Source organism: Panthera uncia, chromosome A2, assembly GCF_023721935.1.
Source record: "Panthera uncia isolate 11264 chromosome A2, Puncia_PCG_1.0, whole genome shotgun sequence".
NCBI lineage: Eukaryota > Metazoa > Chordata > Mammalia > Carnivora > Felidae > Panthera > Panthera uncia.
This window is the reverse complement of record NC_064816.1, coordinates 82491411-82518166: the sequence shown is the minus strand read 5'-3', so window position 1 is coordinate 82518166 and position 26756 is coordinate 82491411. Positions and strand designations below refer to the sequence as shown.

Sequence of the window (26756 nt, the reverse complement as noted above, 5' to 3'; positions counted from 1 at the left end):
ATCCAAGAACAGGTAGATATCAAATCACTCCACTAATCTTTTTTAAAGTGCAATATAAAAATTTTGGTATAAAAATGACAGTAGTTAACATACACTAGAAATCAGATCTTTTGCAGCTATTTAAACTTACCATAAAAAATGTGGATGTCAACTTAAAAACGTGGGAGAACATAAATTTTTGTTTTCAAAATTCTCTTAGTAATGGGAATACAAAAAACAAAAGCAAAAACCAACACACCTCCACCAACTGAAGATCACTATATATTTCCAGTAATTGGCAGGAGAGTGCTGAGACAGGAGGCAGGTGGGTCTGATAAGAGCTGATTGGAACAGGCCAGTAATGTGAATTAATGCCGTAAACAGTGAGCATAACAAGGTGAGGAAGGATGTGAATGATACTGAAGAGTCTGAATGTCCAATATGTAATGACAAATTGGATATAGTGGGAAACGAGATAGGGAAAGAGCAAAGTCTTACATATATCCTAAGTTACTGAGTAGATGATGCATATTTGAGAGAGATGTAACTTTGAGGAGGAAGATAAGAAAGCTGAGTTCTGCTTATGCTGAGATGTAGGTGCTCGATGTCTATGCTCATAGCACATCCAACTTCAGTCTTTTCTGAAGGTCTTGAAAAGTCATAAGTAAATAGTGACAGAAAAAACTTCTCCAGAACAGCAATTCCAGGGAGCACACAGAAAACACAAAGAAGATTGTCGGTCCCTTTTGCATAGGAGTTATTCAATAAATATTTACTGACTAGCTCTCATACCTCAAAAATTTTTCTAGATTCTGGGTGTATAGAAGTGAACAAAACACACCAAGGTCTATGATAAAATGAAATTTCAGAGCACTAGCAAGAACTAGTAAAGTAAAAGCTGACATTGCCGTGACATTGGCATATTCACACCTTTCGGAGCCAAGGTTTTGATGACTGCTATCTGTTCCTTTTATTTGTTAAAAGCTGAATGAGCCACAAATTAGTTCCTGTCCCTTTGCTCCCAACCTTTTAATCTTAGAATCAGTGGACGTATCCCAGAAAGTGAAGGGGAATGTTGCTCATCACCTGACAAATGTGGCCGGGACAGGCCTTCTCAGTAAACCTTTGCACCATGTTCCTCAGAAAGCGATTTCTACCTAAATGGCAACAGTTCACAAACATCTTGGCTATATACCTTTTAAAAAATAAATTGCAGGGACGCCTGGTGGCTCAGTCAGTTAAGCGTCCGACTTCGGCTCAGGTCATGATCTCATGGTTCGTGAGCTTGAGTCCCACATCGAGCTCCATGCTGACAGCTCAGAGTCTGTAGCCTGCTTCGGATTCTGTGTCTTCCTCTGTCTCTTCCCCTCCCCCGCTCATGCTCGCTCTCTCTCTCTCTCTCTCTCTTTCTCTCTCTCTCTCAAAAATAAACATTAAAAAATTTTTAAAAATATATTACAGTTGTATTTGACAATTAATATCTCAATAAAGCTGAAAAACGGTTTCAAAATTTTATGAATAGACTATGTCCTTCTGAATGCATAGGGAACAGCATAATGTGCATGTCTAATTTTCTACTAAGAATCACTGAATCAAAAGCACAGGGGTAGAAAAGAGGGAATTGAATACTTTAAAGTTGCCGTAAGGTTTAATCATACTTAAGCTCTGGAACCACACGTGATGTAGTATGGAGTGGGCAGATCATCTGAAGGGGCAAGTTTAAAGTCCAGGTGCTGCATCATGAAGCTTTCCATTTCTGAGTCAATAGGGTTTCTATCTCCATCAATCAGTGCAGAGACTTCCTAAAGGAGGGAATATGAAGAAACTCAAGGGCAGATCCCATCTTCTGGAGGTTAGTTATCCTCATCCAGAGAGACCAGGTGCTCATAGTTCTTCAACATCACATCCCTGTACAAAGCCCTTTGAGCAGGGTCCATGGTTTCCCACTGCTTCTGAGAGTATTCTGTGGCCACACCCCTGAATGTCTTCCCATTTCTTACTCCTATTTTGTCTTCTTTCTACTCTACCGGGCTTTCTTCTCCAGCAACATGAGCATATGCAAAGCAATCATTCCAGGGGTCAGTGTCACTCAAATTTAGTTTTGGGTCAAATCCATCATTGCCATGTTGAGGTAGGCCCACTGAGTCCCATAAGGGGAATCATTTCACAAATTTATCCTGAGAAACTCTGAGTTGAGTGAGCAGAACTGCATATAAGTGAATTCTAAAATGGCGGCTTGAAGGGGCTAGTGGGTGTCTTTATCAATCTTCTCCCTTAAAAATTCCATGACCATCTTTCACATGTATTCCACAGAGTGATCTTTGCTCTGCACTATCCACTTCTGGTTCTACCTGGCTATATAACTTTTAACAGATTTCCAAGTATATGGAACTTTAGACATTGCAAATATATAACAAGATTGGGAGTCCTGTATAATACCTGAGTGAAATTCTGATTTTCTTATGGTTTTCCACTATAATAACTTTATATTCTGAATAACAGTTCCATAGATTAGTTCACTGCTTTTTAGAGAGAAATAATAATATTTGTTTGGACTAATTATATTTTTCTGAAGTGAAAATACTTCTCTGGCAATTGAAAAGCTATAATTTGGTTGATTGTCATAGAAAATCTTCTTGATTATTTAAATCAGTTATTCAGAAACTTCTTGGACTGAAGATATCTTTACATTCTTTACCATTATTGAGAGCCCCAAATTGTGTATGTGAGCTATACGAATCTATATGTACTGCATTAGAAATTAAAATGTAAATTTAAAGAATATTAATTCACTAAAATAGTGACGAGCTCATTGGATGCTAATAAATACAACATATTTAAAATGAAAACTATATTTGTCAGAAAAATAGGGAGAACAATGGCAGTGTTTTAGATTTTCTGCAAATTCAGATTTTTTGCAAATTTCTTCAATTGATACCTTAATTAGAAGATGGCTTTGTGTTTCACATTTGCTTTTGCATTCAGTTTTCTGGAACGTTAAACCTCAAGTGTTCTAGGAATTTCACTGTATAAAACACAAATGACATGTTAGAATTGTCCTAATAGAGTGTTTTGATCTCCGAGATCTCCCAAAGGACCTCTGGAACCCCAGGTGTTCCTCTGCAAACAGCTTTTTTGCTACATGTCAGACCTGTAAGGCTGATGTGGTCCCATTAGGATATACATTAACTAGCATATACCTGTTGGATGGTCAAATTGTTTTCCAGTTCTCACCAAGAGAAAATCACCTGGTTGGAGATTTCTATCATCTATCACCTTTTTCTGATTTTCTTCTTTTATCCTGTAGGATGGTCTAGTCTGCTTTTCAAGCTCTCTTTTGTATGACTGATACCACCATTACATCTAAGGTTCAAAAACCTAGAATGATCCTAGACATGATCTTTCCTTCACTCCTCACATTTGACCCACCACTGTCAATTTTATTTTGTATATACGTCTCAAATCTAACCATTTCACTCTCTCCTTTTTCCATTAGTGTTATTTTTCTTCTTGAATATTTAAATTGCCTTCTGAAAGGAGATGAATCCATATTCACTAGTTTTCCCCTTCAATCCCTTCTTCATACTACAAACAGAATGATATAAAAATCTGAGTTTATCATTTCCCATCCCTAGCAACACACACACACACACACACACACACACACAAACACACACACACACACACCAGTTAAAAACCTTTCAATGATTTCCTTCTACCTTAGAACAAAGACAAAGCAAAACCATCTTTTACTTCCCTACCCATATCTCTAACCTCATATACTACCACATTTCTCTCCAAGGTTCTCTATTCCGGCCAGAATAGCTTACTTCCTATGCTTCATATTTTCTATATTCTCATTTATATTTCCTTCACTCCTAACTTCTTCTCTGCCTTGAAAAATTTTTATTCTTTTTCACCCAGTTGACAGCTACTAATTGCTGAAATTTCCACTCAGTTACTATTTCCTCAGTTAGCATTTCTTCATCTGACTTCTCTGACTTGGTCAAATTCCTTAGTATATATTTATACCATAATAAACCTCTCCTATGTGCTTCTCAGAGCCTTGTCTTTACATTTGTTTTTGAAATTATTTGATTAATAGCTCTATCAAAATTTGTAAGCTCCATCAAAACACAGATCATGTCTCTTTTTGGGTCAGCACATTGCCTTAGACAAGACGGGGATTCAACAAGCATTTGTTGAATGAATGAATGTTACATTCCTATATAGTGGTAGTTTTTCATTTGTGTGTGTTTGTGCGTGTGCGTGTGTGTGTGTGTGTCTCCTGGAATGTCTTTTATGCTTCTAGATTTTCATATGACAACTTAGCTTTTCTCAGATATTGCCATGCATGAAGATTTGTTTAATGCTTTCTTCCTATCAACTCATCCTGAACTCATCCTGAGGTTTCATGCTTCCCTGAGATACTTTTGTTCATTTGTTGTTAGTTGTCTGGAGGGCTTTTTCTTTACCAAAAAATAGACATATTTTGTCATGTTTTGCCTTATTTTTCTCCTCCATTTTCTTCTTTTTTTAAAAATTCTAGACACATATGTGTCCAGAGCCATTTTATTTATTTTTAACAACTTTACTGTGGTGCAATTAATATAAACTGTACATATTTAATGTATACAATTTGATGGATTTGATCATATGCATATACCCATGAAACCATCTCCACAATCAAGGTAATAAACATATCAATGATTTCCAAAACTTCTTCCTGCCATTACTCTCCTTTTTTTAATGTATGTGTATGAACATTTAACTTGAGATCTACTCTCAACATTTTTTTTTTTTAGTATACAGTGTCGCACTGTTAACTACAGGTACTATGTTGTTCAGATCTCTAGGTCTCTATAATTTACTCATTTTGTGTAACTAAAACATTATACCTATGAAACAACTCTCCATTTCAGAAATGTTACCTAGGCAGATCTTTGATAGCTAAGATTTCTATTCAAAGTATTGTTATAGACTGAACTATGCACCCACCCCCTGCCATACACACACACACACACACACACACACACACACACACATTCATACATTTAAGCCTTAATCTTCAGTGTGACAGTATTTGGAGATAGGGCATTTAGGTGGTAATTAAGGTTAAATGAGATCACAAGTGGGACCCCAATCTGATAGGATTAGTGGCCTTATAAGTAGAGTAAGAGATATCTCTCTCTCTCTCTCTCTCTCTCTTTCTCTACTGCTTATGAGCACACAGCGAGAATGTGGCCATCTACAAGCCAGGAAGGTACTCTCACTAGAAACCAACTTGGCTGGCACCTTAATGTTTGACTTCCTAGCCTCCAGAATTGTGAGAAATACATTTCAGTTGTTTTTAAGTCTGTGGTATTTTGTTATGGTGGCCCAAGCAGACTAATACAGGTGTGTTTGACAATAAATAAAAAGAATCCTTCCTTCTAGTAATCAATCTACATTGGTGTGGTTTTAAGAGAATATCTAACCTTGTAAAATTGAGTGTGTTTATATGTTTGGAAAAGAATGTTAGCACATTATTTTCTTTCTTAAAGAAAGCTGTTTATTTCTCAGAACTTGTTATTTTATCCAAGGCTAGAACAGAGATTCATAGAAATGAAATCTCATTGTATTCTGAGTCAGACAAAAACAATGCCATCAATACCCTTTCTCAGGGGAAAGATCTTATACTTGGAGGTCTTTTTCAAGTCATCTTCTAAGGAATAAGAGTATAGAACCGAAGACCTTTCGTGAAAGTCTTGTCTCTTGAGCATTTTATACCAGTAAAGGCTTGGATAAAGTCCAAAGAAAAGCTTCAGATAGGAATTCTAGGCTCATAGGGAAAGCAAACGTGCAAGCAATTTGAGGTTTGTACTTTGGAGTCTTTATACTACTTTCCCATGTCAATTTTAAAACAAGAAGCTCTTTAAATTTTCATTGAGCCTGATCCTGCCATTTGCGGACCAAAGAGCACAAGTCTGTTGATGGGAGAATAGCTTTACACACTGTTCCCAATCTCTAGGGACCACCATAAAGTAAATCCTATGTTTCAGTTGCTCTTCAGTAGCTGAAGTGGGAATAGAAGTGGGTTGTGCAGAAGTATTCCAAGGAATAATGAGGTATTTGTCCAATGGCCTGTGGAGCAACTTGCTCCTAGCTATAGGCAAAGCAACAGTGTATCACCACTGGGATATCTAGATTTTGGGGGAGAAAGGGGACTGTAAATGTCAGGGTTTACTTATCCTTCATGGAAAGCTTATGGAACTCTGTGCATGGCTGTCTGTAATATGCATGTGCACTTGTATTCTCCAGTTGCCTCTCACAGACCTCCATCAGGGCTCTGAAGTTTCTCGACAAAAACTCAGCGAGACTTCCACAGAGAAAATGGATCAGATTCATTATTTGTCATCTTATTCTAGTGGTCTTTCTGTTGGGTGGCAGGATGTCTGTCCCAAGCATCACATAACAGTTAATGTTCATTCTCTCAGAAAATCTATTCAAACCTTAAAGTCCCCACCAGATATTATAGCAATCAGATCATAACACATCCATACCAGCAAAGTGAAATTAATGTTCCAAGAGGTACCCATTATATTTGATTATGTTGTAAAAGAACAGTGCAAAATTTCAGTAGTCAATGTTGTTTTTATAAAAAGCATTTCCAAACAGAAAACTTTATGTCAATCATCAAAGAAAAAACATTTCTTCACTCATAGGTCATGAAAGATCATACAACTATCTTTACATGTGCTTCCAAAGGGTGGCCACCACAGGCACACCTAAAAAAAATGCTTTATTTGTGAGGAGCTCTCTTATTTGTGAGTTTCTCGGATTTTTCAGTGTGCTTGGTAGACACGAAATTGCAAACATGTTTGTATATATGAAGATATACACATGTTGCCTTGGCTAAACTTGATCAACTGCAGCTGATATTTAGGGACGTTTCTGTGCTTCTTTTCTTTACCACTTTGGCCACGGGAGACCTCAAAGTCTTCCCTTATTCAGGTCCCATGTTATAAAGTATTAAGTCCAGAGGACTAGCTTTCCCAAAATTTAATAGCTTTTTCCAAATCAACTGGCATGAAACATTTGTTTTGTTTTTGCATCAAGTTTTGGTATTTATACAGTAGGACAGGTAAAGGACTCTATTTTATTACAGTTCAGGAATAATTCATCTTGTTTGAGTAGGAAATATGTACGTAGGCAATAAAGAAGGAACATTTGTATCACAGTTAAATGGTCTATGAAAAATCATTCACATGATCCTCATCAGATAATATGTGTTCAACAGCTGTATGGAATTTCATAATAACTCCTATTTAGTGGTGAAAATTATTTAGTTACCTTGTTGTACTAATATATCTTTTTTTGGCCTATGATATTTATTTTCACCAGAATTATATAGCTTTTCTTTATGAAGGCACTTTTAGCAGTGAATGTCGAATGGGATAAATACAGACTCACTAACTTCAGAGAGCACTTTTTGAAGAAAAATATTATCTCAATACTGCTTGTTTGCAGTTAAAATCATAACCATCAAATTGCTTGAGGTATATATTTCAAAGTTACGGATACTTATTAAAACAAAAGTAAACAAAAAGAATACTATTAATTATATTTTTTTATGTCTTGTTGAGGCCTGTCTTACTTCGGGCTGTTATAACAGAATACTATGGACTGGGTGGCTTATAAACAACAGACATTTATTTCTGACAGTTCTGGAGGCTGAGAGGTCAAAGATCAAAGTACTAGAAGATTCCTCACATGGTGGAAGGGGTGAGGGAACTCTGTGGTGTCTTTTTTATAGGGGCACTGATCCCATTCATGAGGCATCTGCCCTTATGACCTAATCACCTACCAAAGACCCCACATCCTAATACCATGACATTTATGATGAGGATTTCAACATATGAATTTGGGGGAGACATAAATATTCAGTCCATAGAAAGGCCTAATGAAAAGTTATATTTATTCTGTACTATGTTGTATTTTTATTAATGTGCAGTAATTTCTGTAATTTCCAAAGGTTTGAGTTTCCACCTCCAAATTAGAATCTGTTAAATAATCCAAATTGTTTACAACAAATCCAAAATTGTGGGTTTTATTTACTCATTTTAACTAACACTGTCTTTAAGTGAGTATTTGGTGGCTCCTTAAATTTATATCAAAGTTTTTAAATTATACTAATGGAAGTTTAGAAAAAAAACTGTTCAACAAAATTGTCCAAATGAGGATTTTATGATTGCTACTTTTAAAAGTGAAAGAATCTTTAATTAAATCTTTTTTGAGGAAACTTTGCAGTTGAGGTACAAAGTTAGTACCAACAATTAGGTCTCTAAACTTGACACTGAGATTTTAGTGGATGAATCAGCAGTGAAATGTCTTCCACAATATCCACAATATTCTTATTCAAGGAGTCTTATTTTTTTTTTTTTTTTTTACTTAGGGTTTTTGAAATTTGAAAACTTTTCCCTCAAATTAGGAAAATTTTCATCTTGAACTAGCTTTAAAATTTTATGATTCCTCTTAATATTTTCTTTTTTTAAAGTTTTTTGAATTTATTATTTGAGAGAGTGTGTGCATGAGTGGGGCAGGGGAGGAGTGGGGGAGAGAGGGGGGGAGAGAGAGAGAGAGAGAGAGAATGAATCCCAAGAAGGCTCCACACTGTCAATGTGGGGCCTGACTTGAGGCTTGAATGCACGGACTGTGAGATCATGATCTGAGCTGAAATCAAGAGTGGGGCGCTAAACCTAAAGAGCCACCCAAGTATCCCATCCTGTTAATATCTTCTAAACATGAACATGTGGTTACTCATTGAATTTTCTAGGTATTGAGTTCCTCATGAATTATGATAATATTTATTTAATTATCTCCCCTTTTATAAAAAAAGTTCAATTAAAATTGTTTTGACATTAAGTCTCTATGTATGGTTTCAAATTTTAACTGTCATGGGTTATTTCTACAAAATGTCACTTCACAAAGGTATTTATGAAAAAAAATTGATGATCCAATTATTCTTGTCTAATAACACATTCTAGAAATTATATTTGTTTTTAATCTTATATTGATATCGTAGTGTCCAAGGAGCAGAGTTTGGTAATTTCTGATGGGCTCAGCCTCTAGCTATGTTCTCAGTGAGATGTGATGGACACATACCTAAGCAAAGGCAGGTGTGATTGACATTGAAAATCGTCAAGTTTGGGTTTTTTGATTACATATTCACGATGTTAGAGTAACATTTGAGAAAAATGGGACAGTAATAAATAAAACCAAACACACACAAATACATAGGAAAGCAAGACAGTAAAGTACGCAAGACAGGCAATCAGGTCTCTGAGAAGAGCAGTTGAAGTACTTTTGTTCTATGCCCTAACTCTGACTTTACTGCCGTGGCCTGGGTTCTGCATCCTGAAGTCATAAGTTTGTTTCCCAGGAACTTGTGCCCAACAGGTGGGGGATTAAAAACTTTTCTTCTTAAAATGTTAAGCTAATGAATTGATGGGTCTCTGGAGACATTTGTTTTTGTCTTTTTTCACATCATAGTTTTGTAACTAGATATAAAATATGTCAGTACCAGCTTGACCTTTTAACTGTCTAAAGTTATCACCTTTTAAAGATGTGCCCCCTGCCCCCAACTCAGTATTCTCAACTCATTTAACAGTTAACTCAAATAATCAGAAATACAGTTGCTTGTTGGTATTTCTTTTGATAAAATATAGTTCCTGAGGATGTATACAATCCATCTTACTGTCTGTGCCATCAAATAACTTTAATATTGAAATCATAAAGGACTTGGTTAAGTAGCACTTTTTCTATACAAGTCATTTCTTCCAGGCCAATAATTTTTATTCTTCCTGAATTACTGTATGTTACCAATATCAGTATATATTAATTCTCAGAAATCAACTCTCAATGACCACTTTACAGATCAATCTCTGGACATTTTACTTATCTCCATTTCAAGTTCCTTTTAATTTAATGTATTTCTGAGACAATTTTTTATTCCCTAAAGTAGATATATAAGCTGCCAAGGGGCACCTGGGTGACTCTGCTGGTTAAGCGTTGACTCCTGATTTCTGCTCAGGTCATGATCTCACAGTTGGTGAGTTTGAATCCTGCATCGGGCTCCATGCTGACCTAGTGGAGCCTGCTTGGGATTCTCTCTCCCTCTCTCTCTCTCTGCCCTTGTGGCTCTCTGTCTCTCTTTCAAAATAAATAAACTTAAAAAAATAAAAATAAAAAATAAAAGTGTGGAAGAGATACATAAGAAATAAAAACATATTTTAAAAAGAACTGTTATTAGAAGGGCAATTCATGGAAATCTGTTTATACAACCTAGTCGAATGGTTGAAGTGGTCACTAATTACTCTTCCTCCTTTTTCACGGAGTTTCATAGAATAACGCCAAACTGAGGCTCCACTTAGTTTGCATGGAACTCAATGAAATAAAACATTAAGTCCCATTAGGTGGTGATTATTTGTAAGAAATAAATAAATTTAAATAAATTTGAGGAGCCATTTAAAAATAATTTACACTATTAAATATGGAACTTTTATAGACACCCTTAGCCTCTGAAGACACGTCTAATTCTGAATTCTTTTGAGAAATGATATATATAATTCCAGAATGTATGAATCAAAGATATTTATTCAAATCCGAAGCTGTTGTAGAGTGTGGCAATGTGAGTTTTATACAGAAGCATCATTAATGACCACTTAGATTGTAAAGGAAACTGAGGAGTTTACATTACTTTACTCTATTAAGCCATAAATATTTTCATGATATTTTGAGAAGGTGTGTGGATTTTAGTTGCTCCTTAAATATTTTCAGTTTCACTTGAATTAAAATTAGTGAAATTTTAATTTTGTACTTTTTATACTTTGTTACTGAGATTTTTATGATCTGCATGGAATGTGGTAAGCATTATATTTGGACTAGGAAAAAAGCATGAAATAAATCTGCCTAGGAACAACTGACTTCTTTTAATGCCAACAAATTGATTAAAACATTAATATAGCTTAGAATATATTTATTATACTGGAGGATTACCATTACCAGTGGTTAATGCCATTACCAACTTTTGTATGTATTTAAACAAACTAATGTTCGGAACAATTGTATAGCCATTTCAGAAATACTGTCTATTCAGCATATGTTAGTTATAGTGACATATGGAAGTAAAATGCCTTTAAAGATTTTTTCAAAAATACACTATTTTAGTATATATAGTATACTATATTTTAGTATATAGTATATTCCAAGTATAAACTTGGAATGGAGATATTAATAACAATAAATTGACTTAAAACAGTGTCAACACTAAGCAATTTTAGTTTTGAAAGAAAGAGAGAGAGAGAGAGAGAGAGAGCGCGCGAGCAAGTGGGGGATGGGCAGAGAGAGAGAAAGAGGGAGAGAAAATCCCAAGCAGGGTCCACACTGTGTGCACAGAGCCTGACGTGGGGCTTGAACTCACAAACTATGAGATCATGTCCTGAGCCAAAATCAAGAGTCAGACCCTTAATAACTGAGCCACCTAAATTGATTTTTTAAAAGATAACTGCTCTGTAGATCAACTTTTCCCTTTCTTACTTTTTTTATGACCAAACTTACAGCATAGTGCTTTTTAATTTCCCTGATTGTTCACGATAGTACTCATAGATATTTGTCAATTTCTAAAGTAGGAAAAGTGATTATAAAATATATAAAAATTAATAAATAGAAAGATTGTACATCTAATATTAATGAATGAATAGACAGAATCAGGAAATTTAAGTGCTATTAGATGACGTTCTTTCAAACTAGTCTAGATAAAGTCAAGCTAGAATATTCTTTTTTTTAAAATGTTTATTTATTTTTGAGAGAGAGAGAGCATGCATGCTCTCAGGGGAGGAGCAGAGAGAGGGAGACACAGAATCTGAAGCAGGTTCCAGGCTCCTTGCTGTCAGCATAAAGCCTGATGCAGGGCCTGAACTCACAAACCGCAAAATCATGACCCGAGCCAAAGTTGGACATTTAACCTACTGAGCCACCCAGCCACTCCTAGAATATTCTGTTTCATGAGCAGAGAAATTCTATAGTTGAGTCCACCATGTTAACTCACTCCTTTAGGCTGAGTGAGAGAGCAATAATGATAACTGAAATAATATTCTACTCAATTATTATAAAAACCTATGTGACAGAATACCTTAGTAATCCATATGCAAAAGAACATTAAGAGATGGATGAAAGATTTAAAGATTGTACCTAAGTTTAATGCTGTTTTTACCACTAGCTCACAGTACTATGAATGACACAGATGTGCCTATGGAAACAACTGAATGCATTCAGGGTCAAGGAGAAGGTTACCGGGGCACCATCAACTCCATCTGGAATGGAGTTCCATGTCAGCGTTGGGATTCCCAGTATCCTCACCAGCATGACATAACTCCTGAAAATTTCAAGTGCAAGTGAGTATATTAGGCACATATAAATTTCAGCAGGCTCTCAGGAAACGAGGAAGAATGGTGACTCTAATTCCTGTGTTAGTAATTCTTAAACTTTAGTGTGCCTAGAGATAATCAGGAGTTAAAATGCAGATTCATCCACGCAGATATTTTGATTCCTTAGATATGAGATTTGGACCTCAAATATGCATTTTAATAAGCACTCTAGGTGAGTTTTGAATCCGATAGTTGAAGTACCATATTTTGGAAAATGCACCTCTAGGTTTCTGATCACAGCTTTGTTTTTGCAGGTACATTTCATAACTCATTTAAGGATAATGATAGCCAGCCAAGTTTCAAGCTAGTGCCTTCTTAAAATTTCACATTAATTTTAGGGGAGATTACATTTTTTTTCTTTTACAAAAAGAGGCATGCCTTCATTTCAATCAACATTGTAAACTGATGTGTTTTCGGCCTTGAAGAAATATTATTTTTAAAGTCTCAAATGAATGTTTTCTGCTGTTTCTAGATTCCCTTTAAAGAGTAGGAAAGTAAAACAATTATTTAGATGAATCAAGCCAAAGAAACTGCCCTTGAATATCAATTATATTGCCACTATGTGCCTTCTCCATGGCTGTTTTTTTTCACCGCTTGACTTTTGCTGGACAGAACAGCCACAATGCCATGTGTTTTTAAATTGTCCACCTTGTTATGAGGAACATAAAATGATTGCTTTTGAAATTTATAACACACGTGCCATTCATAGTGGCTTTGCCGAAATAGCACCTATAAATAACATATATTGGCTTTATGTAATTGGCTTTTAATAAGAGAGCTTAACATTTCAAGATGGAGAATTATGAGCATGAGTTGGCCCATCCACTGGAGAGAGGAGATATTTTATAGGTTCGTTGCTTGTTTTAGCTAATTTAATGTATTTGCTTAGATAGTAAAAACATAAATATTTTTTTCATTATTTTATAATAACAAATGTTTACTTGTAATTGTGGGTTTGCTTCCCTCATTTACTTCAGAGTAATTCTCTCTGCTCCTGACCCATGTGTTTCACACCTCAGAAGTAAATACCAAAGTAGAGAAAGCAAAGAGAATGAGAAGAGATTAGTTAAGAGGCACAAAGGAGACAGTGTCCATGCCATTCACATATTTTGTTAATTTCTAATGACTGGTGATAATACTCAAGTAAGAAACTGTGTATGTACAAATACTCAAAAGAATTTAACTAGGCAATTTTTCATCTAAAAGAGCAAATTTGTGTAAAATTATGTAAAACTCAATGCGCATATTTTATACTGGCACAAATTTTTAAAATATAAGTATAAATTGGTTAACAGAAATAAAAGATTTTCTTCATAATAATTTTATCATTTCATAAGAAGGCTAATGGCTTTAATAAGGGTTGTAACTATGATCGCTTGCTATGCAGTGGCTTTGCTATTAGCGATCACTGTTCTCACGATCTGACATAACCCAGTTTGTATCGGGACCTATTTTGACTAGATAACCTACTAACTTGTTGGTTTTATAACTGAACTCAAGTTTCTTCCTTAAAAAAAAAAAACAACAAAAAACTTGTGTTTCTAATGGTGAACATGAAGATTACTAAAATTGTACTTCTGATTGGACCTAAGTGATACAAAGAATGCAGTTTCCAATAGATTGAATATTAATCTTGTTAAATTATTTGTCAGGGCATCTCTAAAGAGAAAGCCCATGTTTGCTTCAAATTTGAGAGCATTTGCTTGGGAGAGCAAACCATAAATTACATGTCTTATGTAATGTGAACCTTATATTAAGGTAAAATTCTTTTATATATAGGGAATATTAATATAGACTTTTTCCTGATTAAGCACTTTAAGTGTCTATTAAATCACTGCTAACATAAAGGATGTCTATGCAATACACTGACGATTTCTCCAACAGTTAGGGTTTCTATAGAATTAAGAGAATGTTTTACAGAAATATTTATAAGATTTTATAAGATTTATAAGATTTATAAGATTTGAGATCACTTTTATAAATCAATAAAGCAGCGTTCTGGAATGGAAAGAAATGTATGCAGCAAATTAAATCAAAGGAATACAGAATTCAAGAAAATGAAAGCTATTGTGTTTGTGTGTGTGTGTGTGTGTGTGTGTGTGTGTGTCAAATGTTTGGATAGGTAGAACTTTCATTTTAAATGAGAGATACATGTTGTTTCTACATTATATATCGGCTGTGAAAACGTAAAAATAATAGGCCAGTGTTTACAAATTATAATAGTTGAGAGTCCAGGCGTTGAGAATGAGTAAGAAAAATGAGGTGGTGCTATTCTTCCCTTTCATGAGGCAGTAGTGTTTGTATGGAAGTCCAGGCCTGTGGCATGAAAAGAATACTGACCTCTGACAGCCTTTATTTCAGTCATATGGGCGGTGTCAGTTGTGTATACTGAATTCTAAATTGTTATAACTCTCCTAAATCTAACACTTAGAACTCTGTTTATAAACATGCATGCATTCGGGGATTCTAGAAATGTAACAGCGCTTGTTTCCCCATTTGTAAGAACTCAGGCAATTTGCATTAACGCGCTTATTCTCAATAGGGACCTACGAGAAAATTTTTGCCGAAATCCAGATGGAGCTGAGTCACCCTGGTGTTTTACCACTGATCCAAACATCCGAGTTGGCTACTGCTCCCAAATTCCAAAATGTGATGTGTCAAGTGGACAAGGTAATAGCTGACATTTTCAGGGTGGGCACGATTAATTTCAGGGTTAATGCCTAAAGGGAGAACACATTTCACAGCAGAGGACCTACTTCTTGTTGCACTGGTTTTTTGCTGGTTTGCAAACAAAATCACCAAGTCTGCAGTTGAATTTCTTTTACACATTCATTTGTTCAACTTTTATTTGTTTATCTGAGTGCATACTAGTGTCAGGCACAGTTTTAGACACTGGGGATATACTAGTGAGCAAAACAAAATTCTCTCACTCCATGGGACTCCAGAAATTCCCGCAAACAGACAACGAAAATAAATAAGCAAAAGGGAAGTGGGAATAAGTTCGTTTGTGTAAATGCTAGAGGGAAAAATTTCCCAGAGGTAGAGGAGACGGTGTTGCTATTAGATTTTAATGGTATGGGAAGCTCTTACATATCAAGGGAACATTTAAGCAGGACCAAAGGAAATTTAAGCAGGTGAGGGAGCATCATGTACCATGTGCATGTATCTGTAAATAGCGTTCTAGGTAGAGGAAACCGCAAGTGAAAATGCCATGAGATGGGACAGTGCTTGAAAAGGGAAAGGGAAGAAACACCACATCACCGTGGCTGGTACAGAACAAGCAAGGGAGACCATAGCAGAGGATGTGGTTAGAAAACAGTTGGGCTAAAATCACATATGCCTGGGAGGAATTGGAAGGTTTTACACTTTTACTCTGAAAGAGAAGGGACTCTGTTGTGGGGTTCTGAAAGATGTAGATGATCTGTCTGGTTTCAATTTTAACAAATGAGTATGGCTGCATTACGGAAAAAAGCTAGAGATTCTAACAAGGGCCAAAACAGGAGGATCCATTGTGTGTTTTCAGTAATTCAGTAAAAAGAGGAGAGCGATATGGACCTGGGTGTTAGCAGTGGAGATGATGTGTAGCAATGGGGTTTGGGATAAACCACCACTGACTTGTAAACATAGATGCCATTGAAGATAATTGTTTCAGGAAGCAGTAGTACAGAAAAGTTAAAATGATTTAGGTTTAAAAAAGAAATCATTTGTCAAAGATTAATAATAATGTTGAAATCTGGGCATTTACTAGTACATAATGAATTCAGGGTTATGATTTTTAAGCAATCATATTCTTTCCCATAAATTTAATCATGGTCAGTCCTAAATCATCCCAAGCCAAATTTAAAGTTCATCTCATAGATTTATTGTCCTATACATCTCCCATCCTTTAACTTTTTCTGCAGTGTCATTTTTTTTTTATGAACAATTCTGAAAAGTTATAGAGGGAGGAGGGGTTGAGTCTCTTTTCAGTCAATTTCACTGTTCTTTGGCAGATTTCAAAGGTCATTTGGAAATAAAGTTGAAACCAGTGTTTAAGTGAGGTTTACTACCAGCTGGATATTCTTTGTCCCTGTCTTGTTCATGTAAACAAGCACTGCTAATTTGAGATACAGGCAAATGAAAACAATTGTTTAAAAGGCTTCTTATGTATGTTAAACTGCTTTTATATCCATATATATCACTTACCAAAGGCTCAAGTAATAAATAGAGAATTTTAGATTCTAAAAGTTAAGCTGATGATGTTGCTTATCTAATAAATCTACAAATTAATAGATGAAGAAATTAGTTTCAGTTTTATGAATTCAGATAGCTTGCCTAAATTCTCAAATAGCACAGCTGGGATTGAATATAACCTTCCTTGAAATGATCTTTCATTACTTTAAAAAATATATTATTTTTAACAATATATTATACCTGATAAGTGCAACATTGTGTTAAGCTCTGTAGGGCAAGTTAAAAACCAAGTCCTACTTAAGAGACACTGTTAAGCCAATTCGACATAGAGCTGTGAAATTATAATGGTTATGCCATTATATGATACTGCCAAGCTAATCATTGGCATTGTTAAATATGTGATATGTGTGCATGCATGCACATAAACACACACAGAAGGATGTTGTTATATTTTCCATGTAACAGAAAATACAAACACGTATAGGCTGTTATTAGAAAAGATTTTCCTAAATATTGAACATCCGAATTAGCATAAAATCAAATGCTCTTCCAATTAAATATTGAATAACTCTATTGAAAACTAAAAACTGAAATTACAGACTTTCTTCAAAAATGCTTTTCAAACACAACTTATTAGATTATATAACACACACTATAAGCAGTAAACAGGATGCAATTCATACCTTTAAGTACTTATATCAATATCATAAATAATGAAGACAAGTAAATGAAATTTCAAACTTAAGAGTTGGGGGAAAAATAAACCAAAATCAGTAAAAAGAATATAACCAAGTTAGAGCAAACATTAATAAGGTCTAGAACTAATGAATAAAGCAAAATAATGGTTCTTTGAAAAAAATTAACAAAATAGTCACCAGCTAGTGAAAAAAAGAAGACAAAATATAAGAAAAAAAAGACAAAGATATAAAATAATAATTATCAAAGGGGAAATAAGCATTGAAACAGGAAAATTAGAAAACATGAGACTATTTTATATAACCTCATGTAAGAAACTTGGCAAATAAAAAAAATGGATAATTTACTAAGAAAATTCTAATTACGAATTGACCCTGGTCAGTTCAATTAGTCCAAGAATTAGACCTATTCTTAGGGAAGAAATATAGAAATGTATTAATGAACCATCCTATCAAAAATATACTGTGCTTAGGTGCATTCACAGGCCACTTAATCTCAATGCTACATAACTTCCTATGTAGCTTAACAAATACAGTAAAGCACAATAAATTATATGTGAAACTTCCACGAGGAATGTTGAAATTATAATATTAATATCTAGATATTAATTATACTATTAATATAATATTAATATATATTAATATAATATTAATATATATTAATATAATATTAATACATATTAATATAATATTAATATTAATATCTAAATATGATGAAGGTAGCAAAAAAAACAATAAACTTATCTCATTTGTGAATATAGAAATTTTAAATGAAATTTGAGTAAACACCCAATAAAGTGACTTAAAATATAAAACATAATGATTGAGTGGAGTTTAGTCTAAGAACAAAAATGACTTAGTTTTAGAAATCCATTAACATAATTCATCTTAGACCTAAGAAAAGCAATCATATAATAAATGTAAATAAATTTTAAAATTTCTGTTACAAAATTTACTCCTTTCTCATAAAAACATTCAAATGAGATTTTCTGGAATATACACACACTCTACACACATATCTGTATATCCATATATATACAAAGAGAGAGAGAAGCTGAGACAGAGCCTTCTTTAAAATATATATTCACATTTTAACATATACACATAGACACATAGACATCCTCACATACACAGACACGTATAGACACAAACACATATATAAGTATATATTATATAGTTAATGGGGATATATGTAGTATACAATTGATGAGGAAACATTAGAGACATTCTTATGAAGGTAAAAAAGAAAACAAGAATGTATAATATTTTCTTTACTACGTAACATTGTAAGTACAAGTTAAGATAAGTTAACATATTCCTCTTTAACACTGTATTGGAGATGTTATTCCATATAAATAAAAGATCATATTGATCTTTATTTATGCAAATGATATAAATAGTAATATACTTAGAAAATTAAATTCAATAATAAAAAAATCACTAAAGTAGCATTCATATATGAGTTTGAAGATTTAAGTAAAGGGAAAACTATATCTATAATAGTAATAAAGCTGATGGAAACTTAGGAATAAATTTAGAAAGAAATGTGTAAAATCTGTGTAATAAAATTTTCAAATCACTACTCAAAGCCACAAAGGTGTACTTTAAACATGGAAAAACATCCCTTGTTCTTGATATGAGAACACAACATCATGAATACATCAATTCTACCTAAGCTGATGTACAAATTTAATGTGATATTAATAAATAGATCAATGTCTTTTTCTGACACCAACAAACTGATTCTGCAGTTCTCTTGGTAGAGTAAACATAAGTATACATAAATATACTATGGAAAATCTTGAAAAATAAGGGTGATTAGAGATAATTAACTTTATACATATTAAAACATTTTATAAAGAGCTGGTAATTAAGACTGTAGTTCTAGTACAATGAATAAATTTGCAATTGGAACAAAACACACAAATGAGAAATAGACTCCTTAGAGAGATTTATGATATTAAAAATGTGACTATACATAACTGAGTAAAAAATGAACTTTTAAAATATAATAATGGATCAATATGGTAATAATTTGGAAAAATGATAAAATTAAATCCATGCCTTACACCATTACCCCCAAATAAACTCCAAATATATAAGAGATCTGAATGTGAAAAAGGAAACCATATAGATACTAGAAGTAAACTCGGAAGAATCCCTTTTTAACCTATATAAGGTGAAATGATTTTTAATTAACACTCAAAATCTAGAGGCAATAAAATAAAAATATGATAAACTACATTGAAAACCTACCATGGCAAAGCATACACACACACACACACACACACACACACACACACACAAACCCATATTAAATTCAAAAGACAAAAGACAAATTTGGAAGTAAGTGTTGAAATGCATATTATAGGTAAAGAGGAAATATTTTTCATATATAAAAATTCTGAAACCAGTGTAAAGGATCAAAAAAGTTAAGTAATGAACAGAATACATAAAGCTATATATATATATATATATATATTTTACAAAATACATAAAGTTATATATATATATGTAAAGTTATATATATATTTAACTTTATAACTTTATGTGTTTTGTTTGTATATATAAAAATATATATAAATTCCCTCAAACACAAGGAAATTATGCTTAATTTCACATAATACAAAAATAAATATAAATATTGAAATTTCTCACATTATGAGACTTGTATTTCTCACATATAATTTGCAAGAATTCAAAAGCTTGACAACACTCTCTTTTTGCTAAGCTGGTTATCCATTTCCTTTTGGGGAAAGGAACTCTCATACATTGCTCTTAGGAGTTCAAAATGGTAAAACCCATGGAACATAATTTTACAATAATTAAGATTACATATGCATTTACTTTTTGGCTCAACAATGTACTGTTTGAATATACAGCTCCAACAATATGCAAAAACATAAGCATGAGTTGTTTATTGCAGCATTTTCTGTAATAGCAAAACAACTCAAATGTACTTTGGCAAAGTCACACAATGAAATATTATAAATTTGCAAAAAGAATAATAAAATTTTCTGTGAGCTATATGAAGTGATTTTCAGATATATTGATAATAAAAAAAAGCAAAGCACTAAAGTACATATTTGGTACTCTGTTAGTAATAAATAAAGAGACGTACTACTAGCAATAAAAATGGGATGTAATAATACATATATAGAATATACATAAAAATAATCTGTGTATTTATATTACAAATATATATTTGATTAGTTTTGCCAAAAAAAGTGAAGGAATTATACAGGAGTCATAACAAGATGTTAATGAGATTGGGTTCGTTGGTAATGGTAGGTAGTGGGTAGAAATACAATAATGCAAAGGGAAAGGGAAAAATGAGAATTCTCTGAGATATATTTTCATATAGTTTTAACCGTTAAGCAATGTTAGTGTTTTCAATGTTCAAAAAGTGACCTCAAGAGGAACAAAAACAATATGCCTCCCTCTATATAAAATAGATACCAATACTACAGAGAAGGAAGAAAGACTAAGTTAACTTCTGGACATGATTTTCTGGCAGTATATGGCCTCACTGGGATATATTTAGGGCTAAATAACTATAAATAGATTTTGAACTTTAAAGTGTAAGTTTTTGTTAGTATTGGGACATAGTTTTGAAATTATTTTGTGTACATTGTAGAATTGAGAAAATGGGCAAACACAATGTTACCTGGAATGAGGTTTCTCACACTAATGGAACGGATGGAAGGAAGAACTGTGGTATTAGACTGAAGTTAGACACACACACACACACACACACACACACACACACACACTACCTAGCTCTATCAAATAAAAGGAACTAGAAATGATGGCACCAAATAGAAATAAGCACATTTGGCACCGATTTCTTGTCTTCTACTTACTTTCCATCCCCAAAATAAACAAGAGTTCCTTAGAGAAATTGATGATGTTCGGAGGCCCGGGACAAAGAGAGTATAAGGTGAGGCTGGAATATCTTTCACCAGCAAGTTAAGAAGTTATAAAAAATTCATGTCTTCCTCTCAAAAACCTATAACCATTATCTAACCATGAAGAAAACATCAGACAAACCCAATAAATGGACAGTTTACAAAATACTTGACCTATTTTCCTTAAAACTGACAAAGTCATCAAAGAAGAAAGCCTGAAAAACTGTCATATTTAGAAGAACCTCAGAAAACATGACAACTCAACATAATGTGGTATCATGTGGAATCCTAGAATACAAAAGAGGATATTAGGTTAACTGAAAATATTTAAACAAAATGTGGTCTCCAGTTAATAATGAATCAGTATGGCTTAATATTTAAGACAAATCTATCATACTGATGTAATATATTAAAAGTAGGGAAAACTGTCTGGTATATGAGAAGTCTCTGTACAAAGTTACAACTTTCCTGTAAGTCAAATCTATTCTAAAATAAAAAGTCCCATAGCCTGTATTCAAATAAAAGGGTGATGGTGGTTAGGAGCATCTCTTCCTCTGACACAGAAAGCGTATGTGCAAAAATTCAAAATGTATAAAATAATAGTACTAGCATACTGTATTGCACAATTGTTTTCTTCAGTAAGAGTCTATCTAAAGAATTTACTACCTAACAGCCAAAGACTTAAACTTTCCTAACATGGGGGGGATGGGGGGGAGGAAAGCACTGTCAGAGGAAAATGAATTCACTCGTATATTCTGCATATGTGCAAGTATGAGATTTTACAAATTTATGCTTTCTGAGAGCAATTTTATTGTGTATTGGAATGACTAGGATATTATCTGTATCAAATCCTATCCTATTTTAGTTTTATATTTAAGCCCAAATTCCTTATAGTGCTACTGCAAAATGTGATCCATGGATATGAAAACATGGCTTTTGAATATGCTTATTATATTTGTTTTTCATTATGTTAACTGATTTCTGAACATATTATTAAATTGTTTATGTAAAATTGTTATTAGGATTTATACCTATTTATTATGATTATACAAAGCATATTTAAAGCCAGTGACAATAGACTATGGTTTACCAAATTTAAAACAAATAGTCTTAATGTTGATGTATATTTGTAGATAACATTTTATAGTCAAATCTATAGTGCTCATTCATATAAAAATCAGGAATGTTTAATCGATAGTCACTTTGAAAATGTGTGTTATTATTTTAAAATAAGGAAAGTGTTTCTTTTCAAATATAGAACTGCAACTCATGTGTTTGGAAGACCATGACTTCCTTTTTGTGATATTTAAAAATTAGAAATATTGACATTTCTATCAATGTTTAATAAAACACAAATTATTCAATTGAAAAAAAGTGAAAAATAAAACCACATGGGACACATTAAAAGACATAAAACCAGCTTAAAATGGCTTCCATCAATCAACTTTGAAACAATTTTGAGTATCAAAATCAGCAACGGGAATAGATCATCATGTTGAGTAAAAAGAGGACACATAAGTCTATGTGTATATTACCACTTCTACTACAGACATTTTATTGCTACTACTGGTAGTAGTTGAATACTTAAATAGACGTAGTGGGGGAGAAGAAAACATTCTCATTTACAGAAAAATGATAATAAATAAAAAAATGCAGGAAATTGTAAAACAATTATTTTAAAACCAGCATAGTAATCACTGATTCATGCAAAAGCAACCAAAGTAGGCCAAGCCATTTATGAACATTTGTTTGGCAATAAGATGCTGATTCAATCTGAAAGGTCCCCCAAATTTTCCTTTACATCAGTTAACCAAATTATCAAACTCACTACCAATAATGGAACATGATAAAATATGTCACATCACATGATAAACTGCTGTGAAAAGGACAAAATATCATCTTTGCCATAATCCTGCCTTTATCTTGATTTTAATCATGAGAAAATAATCAGACAAAATGGAATTAAAGAGCATTTGCAAAACAGCTGGCTTGAGTGACTCAGAATGTTTTCTCAGGAAGACAAAATTCAAAACACAACAAATGTGACGGGTATATGAGTGTTCATTATATCATTCTTGTGACTCTCCTGTGAAGCAAATTTTTTCAGAAGAAAATGTTGAGAAATAAATATGTCATTGCAAAAATTCTCATTTATTTAGTGTCCCTATGGGCCACTCATTTAATTTTTTCTTTGATTGTTTTAAGTTTGTAGTGTGATATATAAACCCTTATTTCGAGGAAGAAAACTTTGGTTGAAAATAAAGATATTTTAATCTGAAATACAGGAGTATCTTTGACTTATACTGATTTCAGAGTGTGTTAACTTTTATGTTGACTTTCATGCTTGTAAAAAATCTTTTTGTTCTATACTTCCTTGTATTCATTAGACTTCCTTCCATATATTTTATGTTTAGATTGTTATCGTGGGAATGGCAAAAATTATATGGGCAATTTATCCAAAACACGATCTGGACTAACATGTTCAATGTGGGAGAAGAACATGGAAGACTTACACAGGTGTGTAAATTTCTTTCTTTCAATATATAATATGTAGTGATAACAGCAGATAGTATATTCAGATACGCACATTGCTATTTCTTTCTAGTCTTTTCTATATTATATTAAGGTAATAAAAGCTTTAGATTTGTCATTCTGTGCAACTCAATTTAGCATTTTCCCTCCATGTAACAAACCTTTAGATAAGTAATTCAATCTAGCACATTTTTTATTGGACATTTACTATGTGTTCTGTTCTGTGATAGGTGCCATGGGAAAAGTTAACAAAAAGTGGGCATACGTTTTGGCTCCACTTTTAAGGATGATATGGTTATATTGGGAAGCAACTGTATGACTTGATAAGACTGTATAATTAAGTGGCAAATCTGAGACATGGTTGCGACATAAAACTGATTTTTAACAAATATCTCAGAATATACGTACTATGAATAAAAGGAAAAAAAGTTAGTGTCATTTGATCGTATTTGGCCACCACAGTCCTATGTGGAAGATATTTCTATATGTGTGAATAAGGATGTAAGGGCTCGGAGAGGTTGTTATTTGGCCTCTAGTCCTATTTTAATTATAACTTTATTCTCTTTGAAAATGTACTCACTAATGGATGACATGGTTTCATTTAATATACTTCACAAACCAGTAGAGACAGTTCTAAAGCAGTGTTCTCTAACATAAATATGCATTTCACACATGTAATCTGCACTAACAGTCACATTTAAGGAAGTAAAAATAAACAGGCAAAACTATTTTATATAATACATGTTACTAATCCAATGTATCCAAAGCCTTTTCCTTTCCATATGTATTCAATAGAAAAATTGTCAATGAGACTTTTTACATGTTTTTCATATTACAGCTTCAAGATCTGGTATATATTTACAATTAAAGCATCTCTCAATTTGGACTAGCCACATACCAATTCTTCAGTAGCCCCATGTGGCTAGTAGCTACTGTACTGGGCACCGTAGCTTTGGGATTTCAAACATAAGAATTCTAGCCTCATGGATTTCACACTCTGGAAGGCTTCCTAGAAAAAGGGACATTAATTGGGACATATATGTTAACTAGGAGTTGGTCAAAGGAAGTGTAGGAGGAGAGTACCTCAGGCAGAAAGAATAGCTTGTCCCAAAGCCCAAAGATTGAAGTGTTGAAAATCAGAAATAATTTTGCTAAGGTTGGTCAATATCCACAGATAAGAAATTCTCCAGTAGCAAGACCATATATTGCCTTGTAAGGTGTGTTAAAAACTTTGGACTTGGGGGTACCTGGGTGGCTCAGTTAAGTTTCTAACTCTTGGTTTCAGCACAGGTCATCATCTCATGGATTGTGGGATCAAGCCCCATGCTGGGCTCTGTGCTGATAGCATAGAGCCTGCTTGAGATTCTCTCTCTTCTCTTCTCTCTCTGCCCGTCCCCCACTCATGTTCTCTCTCCTCTCTCTCCATCTCTCTCAAATAAATAAATACACTTCAAAAAAAAAACCTTTGGATTTTATCTTAAGTATTAAAGAGATTCATTACAGAATTTTAAGTGAGAATTAGTGTGATTAAGATTAAATGCTATATTTCAACACTGATATTTTTGAAGGCATTTTTAGAAATATGGTGGGGTGGACCTAGCTTTTATGGACTTGTGACAGACAAGTGTACCAATTCTGCCTTCAGAGATTTCACATTGGGAACTTGACGTTTTTATGATGGAAGAATTTATACTGCAGAAATCAGCAAGGACAACAAATAAAGACTTCATATACATCTCAGAGTGCCCTTTTAAACATTACCAGCATACCACTGGAAGTGTTTATTTAGGGAACTCATGGTTATAACTCTTAATTCACTGAGTTTGGGTTGGACCTTCAGAAATAGTTAAAAGTCATTTGAAAACAATTTGCAGGAACTTGATGAATGATAAGTTGCATGTTACCATTTTGGTTTAAGAATAACCTACAACTGAGTAAGGACATAGTACGGAATGGTGGTTTTGAAAACTGATTCTGGAAAGAGCCAGGTGTTCAAACCTCTGCTCTACTGCTTATAAGCCATGTGACCTTAGAAAAATTAGCTTCTGTGGATTACTATTTCCTCAAAAATAAGATAGCCTGTCTCATTAGGTTGGTCTAAGGTTATATATGTAAATCACATATAATAGAATCTGGTACACAGTAATTACTATATGTGTTTGCTGTTGTCATTAGTCCAGGGAATGAACCTAAGTTTGGAAAGATAGTCCAACTTTCCCTGTCCAAGATCTTTCCATTGTTTTGAATGACCCATGAATTACAATCAAGCATAGTAGTAATTGATAATCCAAAACAAATTCAGTTACTTGTACAGTTTTCATGACTTGGTCAGGATGGCCATTTGGGATTTGGCTGTATTAAGCTCATTAAATAAATACAAATATTGATGTTATATGAGTGGGCATGGCCTTACAAAATAACATAGAGAGTTTTTGCTTTTCTTATGTAATAAACTTAGTAAGATGTAAAATGAGAAAGTGTTACTCAGTTATCTGTCTAAAGATCATCTATTGTAATTATATAAACAATGATATTTTAGAGTTTATTTCATTAGCACATTACTATTAATTTTTCAGTGTGTCTTTCTGTCTTTTCTTATAATGATGTTGCTAGTCATGCTTCTTACGTTTTTGAAACATGAAAAATACTTTTGCAATAGCTTGCATTTTCTAGGTGTTTTATAACCTTGATTTTCTTTGCCATCTGCTGTTTTTCTGGCAGTGTTTCTTCACTTCTATGAATAGGGGTATTGTTACCTTACCACTGTAATTATTAAATAGAAGCAAATCACAAAACCTCTCATCATTTTATCTGTCTAATCGCTTAGCCATATTCCAAATTCCTGAGTTAGAGCACATGATTCCAAACTGTAAGAACAACAAAATAAGTCTAAAATAAAATAATTAAAATTCACACCAAAGAGAAGCTCGTGTTGTTTCTATAATGGAAGTTACATGCTAGGATTTTATCTTCTTGGTGACAGTTTGTTTCTGTTGGACAAA

General features: G+C 33.4%; 1 protein-coding gene across 4 annotated transcripts in view; it reads left to right on the top strand.

The window, feature by feature from the left end:
* HGF (hepatocyte growth factor) overlaps positions 1-26756 on the top strand; it is a 77821-nt gene that overhangs the window by 29436 nt on the left and 21629 nt on the right. For all 4 annotated transcript variants that reach the window (XM_049641354.1, XM_049641355.1, XM_049641353.1 and 1 more), the window contains 3 exons: positions 12239-12413; positions 14989-15116; positions 23637-23739. In XM_049641354.1, the coding sequence (XP_049497311.1) occupies positions 12239-12413; positions 14989-15116; positions 23637-23739 (406 nt within the window). The remainder of the gene's footprint in view (positions 1-12238; positions 12414-14988; positions 15117-23636; positions 23740-26756) is intronic.